The sequence below is a fragment of the Apteryx rowi genome, unplaced genomic scaffold (assembly GCF_003343035.1).
Source record: "Apteryx rowi isolate R43461 unplaced genomic scaffold, aptRow1 scaffold_170, whole genome shotgun sequence".
NCBI classification, from domain to species: domain Eukaryota; kingdom Metazoa; phylum Chordata; class Aves; order Apterygiformes; family Apterygidae; genus Apteryx; species Apteryx rowi.
This window is the reverse complement of record NW_020447975.1, coordinates 1,169,174-1,185,166: the sequence shown is the minus strand read 5'-3', so window position 1 is coordinate 1,185,166 and position 15,993 is coordinate 1,169,174. Positions and strand designations below refer to the sequence as shown.

Here is a 15,993-nt window from a genome sequence, read left to right as displayed (position 1 = left end):
TCGCTTCCCGCGCCCCTCGGCCGCTCCGCAGCGCTCGCTCCGCTCCCCCTCGGGCAGCGCCGCGCCCCGAGCAGCCCTCCGTGTCCCCCCAGTCCCTGCTTCTCCCCTCTCGGGCGCGGGCGGAGGCGGCGAGCGGGTGAAGCCCCCGCCCCGCGGCCTCCCCCATGGTGGGCTTCGGGGCCAACAGGAGGGGCGGCCGTCTGCCCTCCTTGGTCTTCGTGGCGCTGCTCGTGGTCATCGCCGTCCTCGCCTTCAACTGCTGGAACGCCTCGTCCCGCCAGGCCCTGCTGCAGGAGGAGGTGGCGGAGCTGCAGAGCCAGGCCAAGCGCACGGAGGTGGCCCGCGGGCGCCTGGAGAAGAGGAACGCCGACCTGCTGGGCAAGGTGGACTCGCACAGGAAGCAGCTGGAGCAGAAGGAGGCCGACTACAGCCACCTGAGCGGCCAGCTGCAGGCCAGGGAGGGCCAGGCGAAGAAGTGCGAGGAGAGCAAGGTGAGGCCGCGGCGGCGGGGTGTGAAGGAGGCGAGCGAGGGTGCCCTCCTGGCCGCGGGGGGGGGGGTCCCCTCGGCGCTGCCGGGGGGGGTCTGCTTGTGTCCTGGGGGCGCAGCTTGCGCTTCCCCTCGCGCTGGGCAGCTTCCCCGCAGCACCCACCGCCCGAGGAGCAAATCAGCCCCTAAAGGCGCTGATGCCCGGGAGCGGTTACCTGCGCTTTGGTTGCTGTGGGGAAGCAGGCGAAACACGTTCAGATCCCTGCGTGCCCTCCAGGAAGGAGCTGAACGCCTTTAGCAAATGCAGCGTGTGTTATGCTAACAACGAAAACACTGGGTGCCCACTGCTTTGGGTTGGCTGTTCTAATTTTTCTTTCCTTGAGCTTTCCTCGTTTCCTGAGGGTGGGTATATTTTTGGGTCTTTTTTTTTGATCTTTTGGTACTAATCGAAAAAGCTGCCCACGGTTTTAAAATTAGAGGGCTATTTTTTGCTTGGTTTGAGGGAAGAAGAAACAAATATAGAACCTCTTAACATGTTCTCCCTGTGTCTTGCCAAATGTCTTGTATAGCAGGGTAACGCCGGATCTTAAACAACCAAAACATACTTGAAATAAATTCTTACTCCTGATATAAATTATCTCTTCGTGGATAATAAAACTGATACCTGAAGCTAGCACAAAATTCTACTTACCTGTTTGTGAAGCATTGTGTCTTTCGTTGGGGAAGGGAAAATGAGTGAAAGCATCAACTTTCATTGTTCTGCTTTCATAGTAATTGCAGGCAACTTCTTACATAGGAGTTAAGTCTGTGCTAGATGGAGGGCAAGTTCTTAGTCCTGTGTTAGGTGGTGTGTACATTTATTTGCGTGCAGTTTATAATTCTGCTGTCTGACTGACTTTTTCATGGTAGAATTTATGGAAATATCACTCTTTCAGACTTGTAACTGGCTGAGCTTGTTCTGGCCATTTCATGTCACATGGTTACTGAGCAAATCATCACAGGAAAAACAAAATACCTAGTTTTTGTAAGTGGAGTTTGGCTGAACTGGTTAAATTGCAGCTGTCAGTTGTTACTTAAGCAGAGCAGTTTCTAAAGCCCAGCCTTATTTCATATCTAAGTGAGATGTATCTCTTAATCTAACTAGCAGGAAATAAGTTAGGGAGAATCCCAGACTCCTTCAAATGGATTTAGTTTATTCTAAAACTACTATGTTATCTTTCCTACTAAAGCATTAAAATTGAGTCATTTGTGTGTTCAGCAAACTTTTTTTTTTTTTTTTTTCCTTCTTCCTTTGACAGCTGATTCCTTAGAGCTTGGAATAAAATGTAAAAAGCTTGATTAGAGATGTAATGGAAGATACTGTTTAGCCTGTGTTCATAGAGGAATGAGCTGTTCATACATTATTGTAATTGACGTGTATAAAACTATACTGATGGTATTCCAGTAAGCCATAATGATTGGGTTACATAGTAAGGCTTAATTTAATAGAAGAAACTTGTATTTTTGGAAATCTGTAATGTTCTGCAGGGAGAAATATAAACTTGAAAGGGTTTATGGGAATTGTTTTCAATGGTTTAAGTAGGTTTTACCTGTTCTTAATTTAAAACAAAATTGTAATCATTGAATGTTTATGGTTCTGTTCTTATTTTCAACTCACTAGCTATGTAGATGCCAGTATTCTGTAATGAATTTGTCTTTCATAGGTGTTTTTTTTTTCAAAATTCCAGTGTAACCAAGTTTACTAAGTGATAATGAGTCTTATAACCTCTGCGAAACTTAAGTTTGAAGATAAAACAGCAATGATAAGTTTTCTATAGTGATTTTGCTTGTGATGGGTGTCAACTCATTTGAGTGGAAAGGATCACGTTAAGATGTGTTTGTCACTTGCTGTATATGTAAAAATGTCAGGGTCCTGAATGAGGTGTTGATAGGTAGGTGAAGATCTTGTGCTTCATAGACCTGTTTCAAGATCATGTTTTAAAGGAAACAGTTCATCCAAATCTTTCAGTTATTAACGTGCCCTAAATAATTTCATTTTTACTATAAACACATAAAGGCCATATCTGAATTAAGGCTTTTCTGTAATGGAAGATTGAGTTTGTGATTCAATGGCATAATAAATCTGGATTTAGATGCCTTAGTACTATATCAAAAATTCTGAATACATATAATGCAGCTTCATCTGTTGTAAACTTGTTTGTTTACATTTTTTCAAAAACAGCTTCAGCAGATTAAACTTATATCATCAGATTTTATACCAGGTCAGGCATCACTTGTCCTTCTCCTACAGTCATTGTTAACTTGGACTCTTTTTTTGGCCTCTCTGACAGAAATGAGTATTGTGTCTGATTAGGATCAAGTTTTCATTTCTGAATGATCTGGTAGTGCGTAGATCCATTACTATGATTATTAAAACACAATCTCACATATTACACTGAATTCTTATCTTCTGCTAGCAGCGTTCTTGCTCTTAGTAGGATTTATTCAGGGAAAATGTGAACAGTAAAATGATGTTGCACGAAGTGTTTAAAGACAGCAAACCAAACAAAAATAGGGTACTACCTAAGTCACTCATCTCCAACATAAGAGCCTCATGTCCTATAGCGGAAAAAATCTGTCCTGCACCTTAACAGAGAAAGTGTAAGTGCTAAAGCAGGGTCTCTAGCAGGGGTTACCGGAAGCCATGGCCCTCTTCGATGCACATGATACGAACTGAGATGCTGATGAGCTGAACGTGCACACTGAACACTGTTCTCCATAAACCTGCCTGGTCTCTGAACACTTTCAGACTCCTGGCGTTTTGCAGGGAGAGAGGTGGGAGAGAGATGAGACCAGTAAACCTTGCTAATTATTTTTATTGTAAATACAATGTATACTTCAGTATATGTGCTGCATCTTCATTCATTGTTCCAGAAGCTGCCATTTCAAGTCATGTGAGCTAGTAGCTGTTAAATATGACCTCTTCTTTCCAGGTGCTCCAAATGTTGAGTGAGTCTCCGTAGGTAAGGATAGCAGTATGTTTTTTCAATAGCCAGTTACTGTCCATTTCTGTCTTCATCCTCTGGGAGCTGCTATCATGTTCTCAGTGGCAACAATCCTAAATTAAAAAAAAAATTAAGTGAAATGCCTTAGGGAGTAAAGCAGTCAACAAATCTGTTTTTTTTTTTWAAAAAAAAGTGCAAAGTGTGCATAAAGTGTCTGACCAAAAAAGGGTTATTTTGACTGATACTTTTTTTTTTCTTCCGAACAGAATTTAGCAAGGATGTTTTTTGAACAAACTATTTTATACCAATGAGCCCAGTCCATCTGTGAAATGCAGKAACTATAATAGGGAACCAATACTGATAATTCCCAGGGTACCAAGTGATGACAACAGAGCTAGGTTTTTATTTCATAGCAAACTCATTTGAAAGATGATACTCTGGTAGCTATCGTAGTGTCTGTTCTGCTTTATGCTCCTTAGTCTTCATAAGGGATTCTTTGCCTTGTGGTCATGCACATCAAGGATGCATCTTTCAATGTTAAGACAACTTGAATTTTTGCAGGCAGCTTCCTCCTAGCTCAGTGAGATCTATAGCCATGCCCAAACCCCCGTCTCTCTCCTCCCTCCTATCACATGCTTTACAGGCCAGTCACACTGCGCCAGAATATTGTTTGCTCTTATGACAGTTCTTAGAACTATAAATGTAGTAAATTGACCTAGTGTCTTGTGAAAGCCCTTGCTGAAGACTCTAATATTTATTAAAGTGTAAACTGCTATGTATTGAACTGCAATTAGGCAGCACCTGCTACTAACAGTATATGGAAGCTAAGAGGTTTCTTTCTATAGGAGTGCTAAGGTACATTGAAGAAAAATGATGGGGAAAAACTTATTTTGCTACGCTGAAAGCTGGAAAATAAATGATTGTAACTCTTGTTTGAGCAGTTCTTTACTTGAGATATTTAGGCTCATCAGGTCTGGCAGATCTTGGAGGGAGAGTTATGATGTTGTAAAGGATCTTGAGAGATTAGGGTGAACTTCTCACAAATGGAGGGATCTTCTAAAGAACCTGGAAGAAAAAAAGGGGAGAGTATGACTAGGGCTGGGAAGAGAAGAGCCTTTCTGGAACTAGAAAACTATTTAAATGGATAGGAAAGTGCAGGTGTGGCTGCCAAAGGAGAGAGGTGAAGAGAAGGAGCTATGACAGCATGTGCTTTTCAGTAACTGGCTGTTTCTGATCTCAAACAGCCATTGGTAACAACCATAGTGGAAGATGCAAGAACAGATCTGCCTCTTTGTACCAGAGGCATGAGTTCTTGGAAACTCTCTTTTCCTTTCACCCTGTGCTAATCTTGATGAGCTTGTGAGGTCCACTGGGTCTTGGAACAGACTAGAGGAGTACTTCTCTTTTGGAGCTCCTGTCCTCAGGAGGCAGACAAGGATAGGGATTGCACTAGTGTTTGGGAAAGCCATGCATGCAGCATTATCAGTAGTTTCCCCAAGTGTTTCATACTTCTTGCAGCACACAGTGAGGACCCCTTTTTTCCATGGCTTTCCACATCCTTTTGCAATATGCTCAGTAAAATGATTGAATGGCAGGAATTCAGCGTGGAAGGCTTCCAAATGGCAACCGTCCAGTGTGTAGGGGTTCATATCTCCATGTTTGCTATTGCAGATCTCAGGAGCACGCCTGTTCCATTCTGCAATTGTTGCTGGCTGTGCCAGGTGTATAATACAACCTTGTTCCCTTAGCTGATGCTTAGAAATGGTGCTTCATGTGTTGAAACTGTTTAGTGAAACATTCTTGGAAGCAGCTTACGTTCCTTTATAGCACCTTTGTAGCCAAAACTCCTTGACAGCTTATCAGTTTGCAAAGCTGTAGCTTTACAGTGGTGATGTTGAATGCCTCTTCCTATTTTGTTGCACACTCTTCACAGAATCACAGAATCACTGAGGTTGGAAGGGACCTCTGGAGATCATCTAGTCCAACCCCCCTGCTCAAGCAGGGTCACCTAGAGCACATTGCACAGGATTGCATCCAGGCGGCTTTTGAATATCTCCAGAGAAGGAGACTCCACCACCTCTCGGGGCAACGTGTTCCAGTGCTCTGTCACCCTCACAGTGAAAAAGTTTTTCCTCATGTTAAGATGGAAGTGTCTGTGTTTCAGTTTGTGCCCATTGCCTCGCGTCCTGTCGCTCGGCACCACTGAAAAGAGTCTGGTCCCATCCTCTCGACACCCTCCCTTCAGATACTTGTACACATTGATAAGATCTCCTCTCAGCCTTCTCTTCTCCAAGCTAAACAGGCCMAGCTCTCTCAGCCTTTCCTCATAAGAGAGATGCTCCAGTCCCCTAATCATCTTTGTGGCCCTTCGCTGGACTTGCTCCAGTAGTGCCACATCCCTCTTGTACTGGGGAGCCCAGAACTGGACGCAGTACTCTTGATTATCAACATCACAACGTGGAGCAGTACTTCATCTCCAAGACTCTACTAACTGCTTGATAATAACACTGGCTACTCCAAGAGAGGCAGTTGACAAATAATAGCAGAAGGATTGTGGAATATAAACCGTTGTGCAAAAGGACTCTTAAACAGCTTTCACTTGCTGTTCTGGAATGCACTATAGCAATGTACTCGGAGCGCCTAGGCACATTAAGCTGCACAGAGGAGTACGGACACCTGCTTGTGCTGCTTTGATCGGGATTTCAAGGGGTGTTCTTGCTAGAGAAAGAAATGGCTCAGTGAAATATGGGTGGATGTTTACAGTTCATTTATGCAGTGTTTAATTGGGAAGCAAGACCACCCCTGTTCTATCCTGCCATAGGTACAGAAAAGCTCCAGGGTGCTGTAACTTTCTTTTCTTGCGTTGCCTTTTATTATATGGCAGGACTGTTGCAATTCATACAGCACTGTAAGTACTGCCTTGCATATACATAGCACTCGCAAGCACAGGATTTTTAACGTTTATTTTTCTTGAGTAGAGCTCACTGGGGGGCCATAGAATGTTCTTTATTTATTTATTTATTTTTCCTCCCCAACTGCTTTGGGGAGATGATGTGAGAAGCCACTAAGAAAGAAGAGTACAAATAGGTCTAGATTCAAGGAGGACACAGATGAAAGAACTGGACTTGCTCCATGTTTTTTTTTTGTTTTTTTTTTTTTTACGAGTGTAGGTGGAACAGATCCCATGAATCATAAGAAGCTTCTTCCCTTTCTATCCCTCAGATTAGGGACACTTACTGTCAGCTAAGATGTTTTGGCTATGAATGCTGTCACTTATCTGATGCACAAAATCTCCAAAATTAAAGATTGTGATAAAATTGCTAATCAGATTTTCGGGTCAGATTCCCGTTAATAGAACAAGCACCTCCCACCACCAAAGTCTTTACAAGTCAAATGTTTCGTAGGTTGAGCAGAAGCAAGGAAGAAGTTTTTCTATATTAGGGATTCTGCTATATAAAGGTTTGAAAACAGAAGAACTCACTACTTCACATCATCTCCTTTGTTTGTAGATATCTTAGGTTCTGGGAGGTTATACATTTACTACCTTTCAGAAGAATTGTATTGGAGTGGAAGACGGGTAAAAATGGTAATTACTGCCAGTTTCACATTTTTCTGTTTAATACCCCTGCTCCTATATTTCCCCAAACAAAGGAAAAAAAATACTTTTTCATTAATACTCAACAAATAACTTTTTGTATCCATTGCTACATCCTGGTGTCCAGCAGATGAAGAGAGATTAAAAGAAGAGCTTTCAGGATGGGCACTTTTGTTATAGAAAGGATTGGAGGTTATTTTTATATTTTGGCTCTATGTAAAGTCTTCACCACAAGGCATCCTTGCTTTTTTTTAAAAAATATAGGAAGCACAAAACAGGTTTTTACTTAACTGAATTTTTTTTGTCAGTCCTGTGACTAGTACACTTCAATGTTTTGATTCCTGCATGTACAAAGAACGTATTTAAGTGGTCCTCAGATGCATGGCTTCGAAACGCCGAGACAGATGCTTAAGTGTCCCTGTTGAGTATTTACGTTTTGTATCATATTTCAGAGCAATATGGTCAGTATTCTGAGCTTACCAAAAGATTGCATTGTCTGCCACTTCTTTCTTCTGATTTTGGGGGAAAAAATGTTGTTAGTTAGATGGGTTTGGCTGTTTATTCCCCCTATACATCAGCACCTTCGCTGGTGATGCCCCTCAGCACTCTAGAAATACTTCTGGTTTCTGGTCTGTGACATGGGAGGGTGGTTTGTTGCCAGCACTCCCCGTGCGTGCATCGCTGCTAGCCATGAGCCAGGATCTTGGAGTCTAGCGCAAACAGAACTCTTGATGTAGCACTCTCCTTCATAAGGAGCCTCTCTTGTGTGACTGGAGCCGTTGGATACATGCCTTGGTGTACACAGTGTTCTTCAGAAAATCACGATTTCAGCACTCCTTGTATAGTTATAGTTCCTAAAGTTATAAATGCCTGAACACATATGGGACAAATTGAATTGTATAGTCAAGAAATGAGTGCCTCTCTTTAAAAATGTTTCATGGATTTTTAATTTTTTTTTTTAAGTGATTTATTCGATAAAAGGGAAGCTAGAAGTGGGTGGAGGAAATCTTAAGAAAGTAAGGGCATGCATCTTTTTTTACAGGAAATTTAGGTAACTGACTCTGACATTAAGCTTCAGAATCTGTGCAAGAATTGAGATAGCCTGTGTGTGTGCTTCCCCCTCCCTGCTTCAAAGTATGTGTGCTCATATGCAGTTTTAAAATAGGAAATATAGAGGCTCTTAAGAGGCAAAGATACCTGCCTTTTAAATGGTACAGAAGCTGTTTGTGAAAATACTTATACCTGCGATGCTCTGTGGGTTGTTTTGGGGTTTTTTGGTTAATTAAGTGAAGATCAGATACGATGCAGTCTTTAGATGCAGTCTTTACCTCTCTGAGAGGTAATTCTGACCTTGTAATCCAGAATGACAACACTGTTTTAGCACCCTGGGACAGTTACTCTTTATATCAATCATGAAATAACAAAAATAATAAATACCAGTGTTGTCTAATTACAGTTGTGGGCTTTTTCACCTATTCTCAGTATCTTCTACATGCACATCTTTCTCTTCGTTTCTGATTCTTTTCTCTTTATGTTTTTGCTTTGTGTAAGAACAAGACAAAACATCTTTACTTGATGACTTTGTGTGTATGCACTTATTTATTGTAATTGCTATTTTTTCCTTACTAAAAATATCAAATTAAACACTTGTGGAAGTCTACTGGTGTCACATTCTCTCCTAAAAGTATAATTCCTGTTATGAATATTATGTAGCATCACATTAAATATTTACTTTCAACATACATTAGGTAAAAATTTGTTTTTGCTAATGATGCTGTTTGTTTATTTTTATACATTTGTGTTTGACGTTGGAAATTCACTATCCCCTTCTGCAATATCAGAATGCAGTGTGTTTATTTTAGTCTTCACAAAATCTGCTTTTCTGATAGAAATATCTCTTGGAAATAAACGTATCTAAATTTTTGTTAGCAATGGCTAAATATAGTGCTTAAGTTGGTGTCACTTGTAGATAACTAAGTATAAACTATTTATATTTACAAGAATGTTTTATGGTCATTCTGACATTCCTTTTTATATATTCTTTCTTTATAGTGCAAAAAGTATGAATTCAAAAGCAGCTAGGTCTTTGCAGATATAAACACTTCCTAACCTGCTAAAGATTGACTGTATTTATTTATATAACCATTTTTTTCCTTTCAGATTAAGTTGCAGAACAACATATCGTATCAAATGGCAGATATACATCGTTTAAAGGGTAAGGGATTTATGGCCAAACTGTTTGGAGGATTATAAAGTTGCATCTTTTATAACCGCCTAGGTACTGCAGAATACATTTTAAATGAAAGATCAAGTGATGCTGGAGCATCGCTTAATCTGCAGCTCCGTGACATTTGTTTCTTATCTAGCCTGGATAAGTGTAGAGTTCACTTTTGTAGACTTTATTCTCTGCAGAAAAAACACGCGTTCTGACACTGCTTGCTTCCAAGATATTAGAATCATTTTCATGATCAAAGTAATATACAATTTAGTATGGTTTGGATCAGCACTATTACRATACTTATGTCAGCTTAGCAAAGCACCAGAAAGCATCCTTTAAGAGTGTACATCTCTGGTGTTCTTTACAGGCATTGTAATCATGTCTCTGTTTTTACCGTGTTGGTTTTCAGGGAGTCCTGGAACAACTATTGCCARAATTTGTACGTGCCTGCAGACAAGTTACTTTACATTTCTGCCTATATTTATATAGTTTCAACTTAAAATAGTAGGGAGCTTAACAAATAATTGTAGCCTGAAGAGAAGAGAGAAAACTTCTAGAACAAGTACCTGTGAAGACATGAAGAGCATATTAAGTGTTTTTATGGATAGTGTGAAGTACCTTTTTTATGCGCTTATTCCAGAAAAAGTATTTGACCATCATGCCTAAAATAACCTAGTGATAACTCAGAATAACAGAATTTTTCAGGAGATCATAGAGATTTCCAAGAAATATTTGGAACAGCATTATGCAAGTCTTCTGAGTGAAAAGGTAAAAAAGGATTTACAGTTTTTTTTATGGTTTGGGTTTTTTTTTAAGCGTGGCAGGTCAAACGGTCACATAGTATCAGAATACTTGTTTGTTAATTTGTTAATTCAGAATCAACATCTGGCATACATGAGTAAACTGGCATGTTTTCCAAATTAGTTTAAGAATCTTGAAAATATATGTAGAAGAAATAACATAAAATTCTCACGTTAACTTGTAACTTATATGGCAATATTGAAAGTTGTATGCACCATGGGACGTTTCTTGTATGTATGTATTCATGTTGATTTTGCGTTTTTGTCTAGAACAACTAGCAGAATTACGACAGGAATTCATTCGTCAGGAAGATCAGCTTCATGAATACAAGAAGAACAATACTTACCTTACAAGGAGATTGGAATATGATAGGTATGTCTTTAGAAATGTTAGTAACTGTAGGTTTGCTTGTGTATGATGCAGGTCTATATTTATTTTAAAAAAAAGGCACAAATGAATCCTAGTTCTGTTAATCCTCAAGCTCAAATGTACCCCATTGGTGATGCAAGTTTGACTTAGCTGGCTGTTTGATTTTAAGGTTCTATTTTTTGGTGTTACCTTCTTCCTTCTACCCCTAGTTGAGTTATCTCTGAAAAAATCTGGCTTATCATAGTTGTTCAGCGTTGGGTAATTTTAAGTCAAAATGAATTTTTAATGATATGGAGATGTTGGTTAACAGGAACTGATAAGTGGAAGAGTTCAATTTAATCTCCCCAGTTCTGTAAGCCACAGGGTATTGTTCATTGCTGTCTTCCTAAGAATGTATTTTATTGAACTGGAGGTGAAAACATTGTGCATAATTGAATTTTCAAGTTAATTTCAGCCTTTTAAGTTGATAATGGAAAAGTAGGGAGAACAACTACTTCTGAAGCCTTAAGGAGTGAGAGAGATTAACACTGAGAAAACATTTAAAACTTTCATGTGAAAATTTTTTTTGTGTGTGTGTGTGTATGTTATGTTGAGCGTTTGGGGCAGCAGCCTGGGAATTTTGTTTAATTTGGTTGATCTCTTATGTGGCTTGTTAGAAAACTTGGGACATTGAGCTGTGCGATTCCAATCTTGTTATTTGAGTTGGTAGCAGTAACTGATAGTAGTTGTACATCTTCTGTGTTGACAGCCATAGTAGATGGTTCCATGGATTCCAAGTGGAATTAATGCATGCTGATGACAGGAGACTGAATTTTCCATTGCTTTTCAGGTTTTGGAGGAAGTGTTTTCAGGGCTCATCTGTTTATTTTACTGTTTTTCTGCTCTGTCCCTATCTTTTTTCCAGTCCTGTTTTCCTTCTGTATTCAGTCCATTTCCACTCTCATTCCAAGGCACGGATTTTTGGCCAAACTATTCTAGTTATCTCTCAGGTTTGGCTTTCTGTGCACTTCATTTTTTTTGTTGTTCTTTTTCATTTATGGGAGAGCTGATATAACAACTCAAATGCAATTGATAATGTGTTTCTAATTCAGTCTGCAGTGTGGGCAGCAGATCAAGGAAATGCGACTGCAACATGAAGAAAATATAAAGAAATTAGTGGACCAAGTTATACGGGAACAAAAGGTAATACATGGCTAAATTTCTTTGTTGAATTAGAAGAGCCCCAAGTCTGCTTGCTAGTCKACTCAACTGTTATGTAGAGGTCCTGGACATTTCTCCTCTAACTTCTGGATAAATGTTGCACTGAGCAGCCCTAATTGGATATTAGTGTAAGACCATCTGCTTGTTTTGTTCAGTTGTTGAACTGAGCCTTGAATATCAGGCTTAATTCTTTACTCTGCTACAGCCTTCCTATGTGATGTCATCACTCAGCATTTCAGTTTCTTCTCTATAAAATGGATATTACTTTATAGCTCTCCAGGGTAGGATCTGTGTTCTTGCAATCTTATATAGGTTATTGCAAAGGGGAATCTGATCTCTGAGGCTTCTAGGTGCTAATGTGATTCAAATAACAATGGTGTTTGAATGGCATCAAGTGTGTAATTATACTGTGCAAGCTGTCAGTAGAATATAGGCCTCTTTCCTAAAAACGGATGAAATTTTTTTTGAAAATTTTAATGAAAATTTCATTTCCTTGTTCCGTGTCTGTTTACAGATATTTCAAATGATTAAGCAAATTTCAAGTAGATTTCAGTCAAATCTTGCCTTAAAATCTAGAAATGTTTGCAGAAGTCTCCCTGGTCTGAGGCACAAGGCTAACGATGTCTTAACCTGATTGTCATATATTTGATCTGCGTTGGCCTTAACACTTTTTCCCATGGTAATTTCCTCTGTGTGGCCATATAATTGTGTATGTTCGCAGATTATGTGTGGTAGCTTCATGTTAGAGGCAGAACACTAGCAAATGTAGTGCCTATAAAAATAACTTTCCAAGGTTCTCCTGTATGTTCTATTGCAATAAAATTAATGTATTGTGATATGGCAGTAGTTTTCTTGGCATTCTTCTGGAATAGCTCTAGTGTTATTGACAAATTATGAGTGGTTCTGCTATCCTACACATGCCGATGAAAACGTCATACAACCATACAGTATTTTAAGTCTTCTGTTTAGCTACAAGTGTCCTTACTTTTACCAACTACCCTCAGGACTGAGGTTTGTATATAGAGGACTTCTGCTGTTGTTCCCTTTGATTTTGCTTTCCCTAAGTAATCTTAAAGCTGAGGGGTTTTGTATTTTAACTTTCAGGGTTGTCTTTAATATTGTTTCTGAATTAATTTGTTCTAACAGGCCACACAGAAAATTCAGTCCAGTAAAGGCACGGAAGTCAGTCTCAATGATGATGACCAAACAGTATCTAAGACTGTTCCAGAGACGGAAGATAAAAACACAGTAAAGAATGAAGAGCCTTCAGATCATGTTGTAGATGGCAAAGGTATTTTCTTTTTTGTCACTTCTGATGGATGCGGACCAGTTGTGTTATATCCCTTGCTCTCATACAGAATCAGGGGTGTCTTTAAAGTAGAACAAGGAATCATTTGCCTCAGGTAACTTGATTAGCTACATGTGACCGTACTAAGTTAGAGTTTATAGGAACCTGGAGATAGGCACATCCTTTCTGTGTCTATTTATAAAAATCATTTCTTGCACAATTTTGTGTCTCCTTTCTTGGTTCATTTCATATCTCCTTTCTTGTGTGGCCAATTTTGAACTGGGGAATGTCTCCCCACTCCCTGTAAAATGTGTCTTGGGGTGTTGGGGTGAGCTAGGGAAAGGCACGTTGCTGGAGAGCAGGAATCTGCACAAAGAAGGTGCCTGGTGGTCAGGAGCATTGAAACTGCTCTGAGAAGTCTAACTGGGCAACTGAGCAGGAACAGTAGGAACCTTTGGTTGTCAGGAACTATGCTGGAGTATCTCAGTGAGTAACTATTATGATCRTTTCCTGGCTCTAGGCCTCCCCTGAAAGTCAGATGGGTTCCCTTTGCTTCTGCTTTTTGTGCTACTTATCCAGTGCCTTTTTATATCAGTTCAGTGTGTGTTCCGGTCAGGTTCTTCCAGCAAGCATTTCCTACTCTGCTCCCATCAGCAGTGCATCTGTTTCCTGTCCTTTTCTGAGGATTGCACTGCCTTAGTTCAGGATCACTGCTCTAAAGCAGCCTTCAGGCACTTTGACAGAACAATATAAAGAGTCTTGCAGTTGTATTATTAATATGATACATATTCTGTGGATGAAGAACTTCTTTCTCCTGTTCTTGGAGCCTTCCATAAAGAGTAAATTCCCTCTTAAAACTTTAAAAGATTAGTAAGAAAGGATATCCTGTTCTTGTTTTACAGAGAAAATCAAATTAGGAGGAGATGCAGGCATGCCCGAAATAGAAGATAATGACCCTGCTAAAGCTGAAGATACTCCCACTGGTTAGAAGAAATGTTCTAATATTTTCTTATTTGGGTGCTTGGTGGCACATATGTCCTGTTTGAATACCAGGGTGTTTCATAGTGAACACAAAGGCTTAAAATCTGTTTATAGTAACAAAATTCAAGTAGAGTGTAAAATCCGATAATTCTTACTGTGTTTTTTTGTTAGAAGTTATATTTCTCAAAAATGTTGAGTGCTTCAGTGCTTCTGATACTTTTTTTTCCCAGAAATCTTGTATTTTATATTTTCATCTATGATTAAAAACAAGAAAACAAACAAACAACAACAAAAAAMCCCAAGATTGTCAGAGGAAGGCCCAGTATATAGTGGCAGTTTGTTTCATGTTAAGGTTTTTGTCAATGTATTTTATTTTAGCTTTAAAGAAGCCACTTATTTCAGCTCCTCAAAGTGAAGGTCGTCAACCTGTTATGAATCTGCCAACTGAACAGCCCCATGCTCCAAATCTGGCTCCAGGTAAAAAGCTTATCAATATCTTGTAGGAAACTTATCAGCTGATATCTGCTACCATATCATAAATGTTAGGCTCAAGTGGCCAGTCCCCTTGTCTTGTTTGATGCAGTTATAAAAACAATTGGTTTCTGCAGCATAAAAGATTGAGTGTATTCTTAGTCTGGCCTCCTGAGGCACTGAGGTTTATGTGATTATACTATATCTCTGTTTCCCMCACACACACACTGCCAATAATTTCTGAGCCTTTTGACCAATTTCAGCCAAATTTGACAGCTGGAAGTTTCAAAGGTGAGTGCTTCAAAATTTCTCCACTGGATAAAGGAGAAGAATTAAAATTAGTGTCCATCCTATAGACAGGGCTGCAGCATGATCTCAAGAGTTGATTGTTGAGCTATTGGTTGCCAGTTATACTCGGAGAATAAACAGCAGTACCATCACTTGCTCAGTGTCTTCCTGTTTCTCTGGACAACTAGCTTGAGGRTGATGTGGAGGAGGTTTCGGCATGAGAGAAGTGTTGCAGTGAAAGGGGTTGGAGGAATTGCAGTTAGAAAGTGAACAACACAAATCTATAGAAAATATACTTAATTATACTGCTTATGGATCAAGTGACTTTGCTTTAATGTCAAAAAAATTATGTTATATCTGTATTGTACTTCAAGTGGCATGTTCAAATACTGTCCTGCTTAAAAACTTTAAATATAACTTAAGCATCTACTATTTGTGACATGACCAAACAGCTTCAAATTATTTGTTATGCCCATTTTCGTTTCTTTTGAAAAAAGACAACAGAAATATTTCTTAATTTCTTTCCTTTTATAGTGGACATTCAACTGGCTTAAAGTGTCAAAATTAATGGATTCAAAGTTTGTATGTGCATTTAAAGAAAGTTTATTTCTAAATGTCAAGGCTTTAAAATATTTCCTTTCGTTATTGTTGTTCTGAAGTAGTCTTTCATTCTGACTTTTCTTGATGAAAAACCATGAAAGATAGCATGTGAAATGCTTACTTTCTCTCTAGAAAGAGTTTATCAAAAGAATGTTGGCATTCATGTCAAGGGGACCAGGATTTTCAGTATTCCTTAGTTATGTAGTTCTGTGATTCTGATTTTTATTTTAATGTAACTTCTGTGATGTGCTGCAACTTTGGCTAAAATCATAGCTCTTGAAAAAAATCATAAATGTTGATGGGTAGGTTTTTGGATTAAAAAATAAAAAAAATTTTTTGAAAAAATGCATAAATGTGTTATTGGTCTAGGCTTGATCAAACACATCTCTACTGAAAATCTGTTGACAAGGTAACACAATAGAGGACTTGATTACTCATTAAAATGTAATGAATTATCTTTTTGCGATAGAGTTGCAAACTTCTTTTGGAGCCCTCTAAAAACTAAACACACTTCTTCCTTCTGTAGGTTTGCACACTGACAGTGATGGAAATGCTGATACTGTGAAGCAAATACCTCCCAATTCTCTTCAGCACTTAAATTTTGAAGAAAATATGGAAAATCAGAAAGAACACAAAATTAAAACAGACCATATAAAACTTCCAAAGAGCAGAGTTAGCGACTTGCAGAAGATGAAGCAAAGTAAGTTGGTC

The 15,993-nt window shown here is 39.2% G+C and overlaps 1 protein-coding gene across 5 annotated transcripts in view; it reads left to right on the top strand.

Moving 5' to 3' along the window:
• The first annotated feature begins 6 nt into the window (after positions 1-6).
• CASC4 (cancer susceptibility 4) overlaps positions 7-15,993 on the top strand; it is a 29,913-nt gene continuing 13,926 nt past the window's right edge. For all 5 annotated transcript variants that reach the window (XR_003252628.1, XM_026060706.1, XM_026060704.1 and 2 more), the window contains exons 1-8: positions 7-491; positions 9,227-9,281; positions 10,355-10,457; positions 11,546-11,636; positions 12,801-12,945; positions 13,845-13,925; positions 14,302-14,400; positions 15,809-15,982. Coding sequence is in view for 4 of the 5 variants with exons in the window: in XM_026060706.1 (XP_025916491.1) it covers positions 165-491; positions 9,227-9,281; positions 10,355-10,457; positions 11,546-11,636; positions 12,801-12,945; positions 13,845-13,925; positions 14,302-14,400; positions 15,809-15,982 (1,075 nt within the window). In the remaining variant the exon portion in view is untranslated. The remainder of the gene's footprint in view (positions 492-9,226; positions 9,282-10,354; positions 10,458-11,545; positions 11,637-12,800; positions 12,946-13,844; positions 13,926-14,301; positions 14,401-15,808; positions 15,983-15,993) is intronic.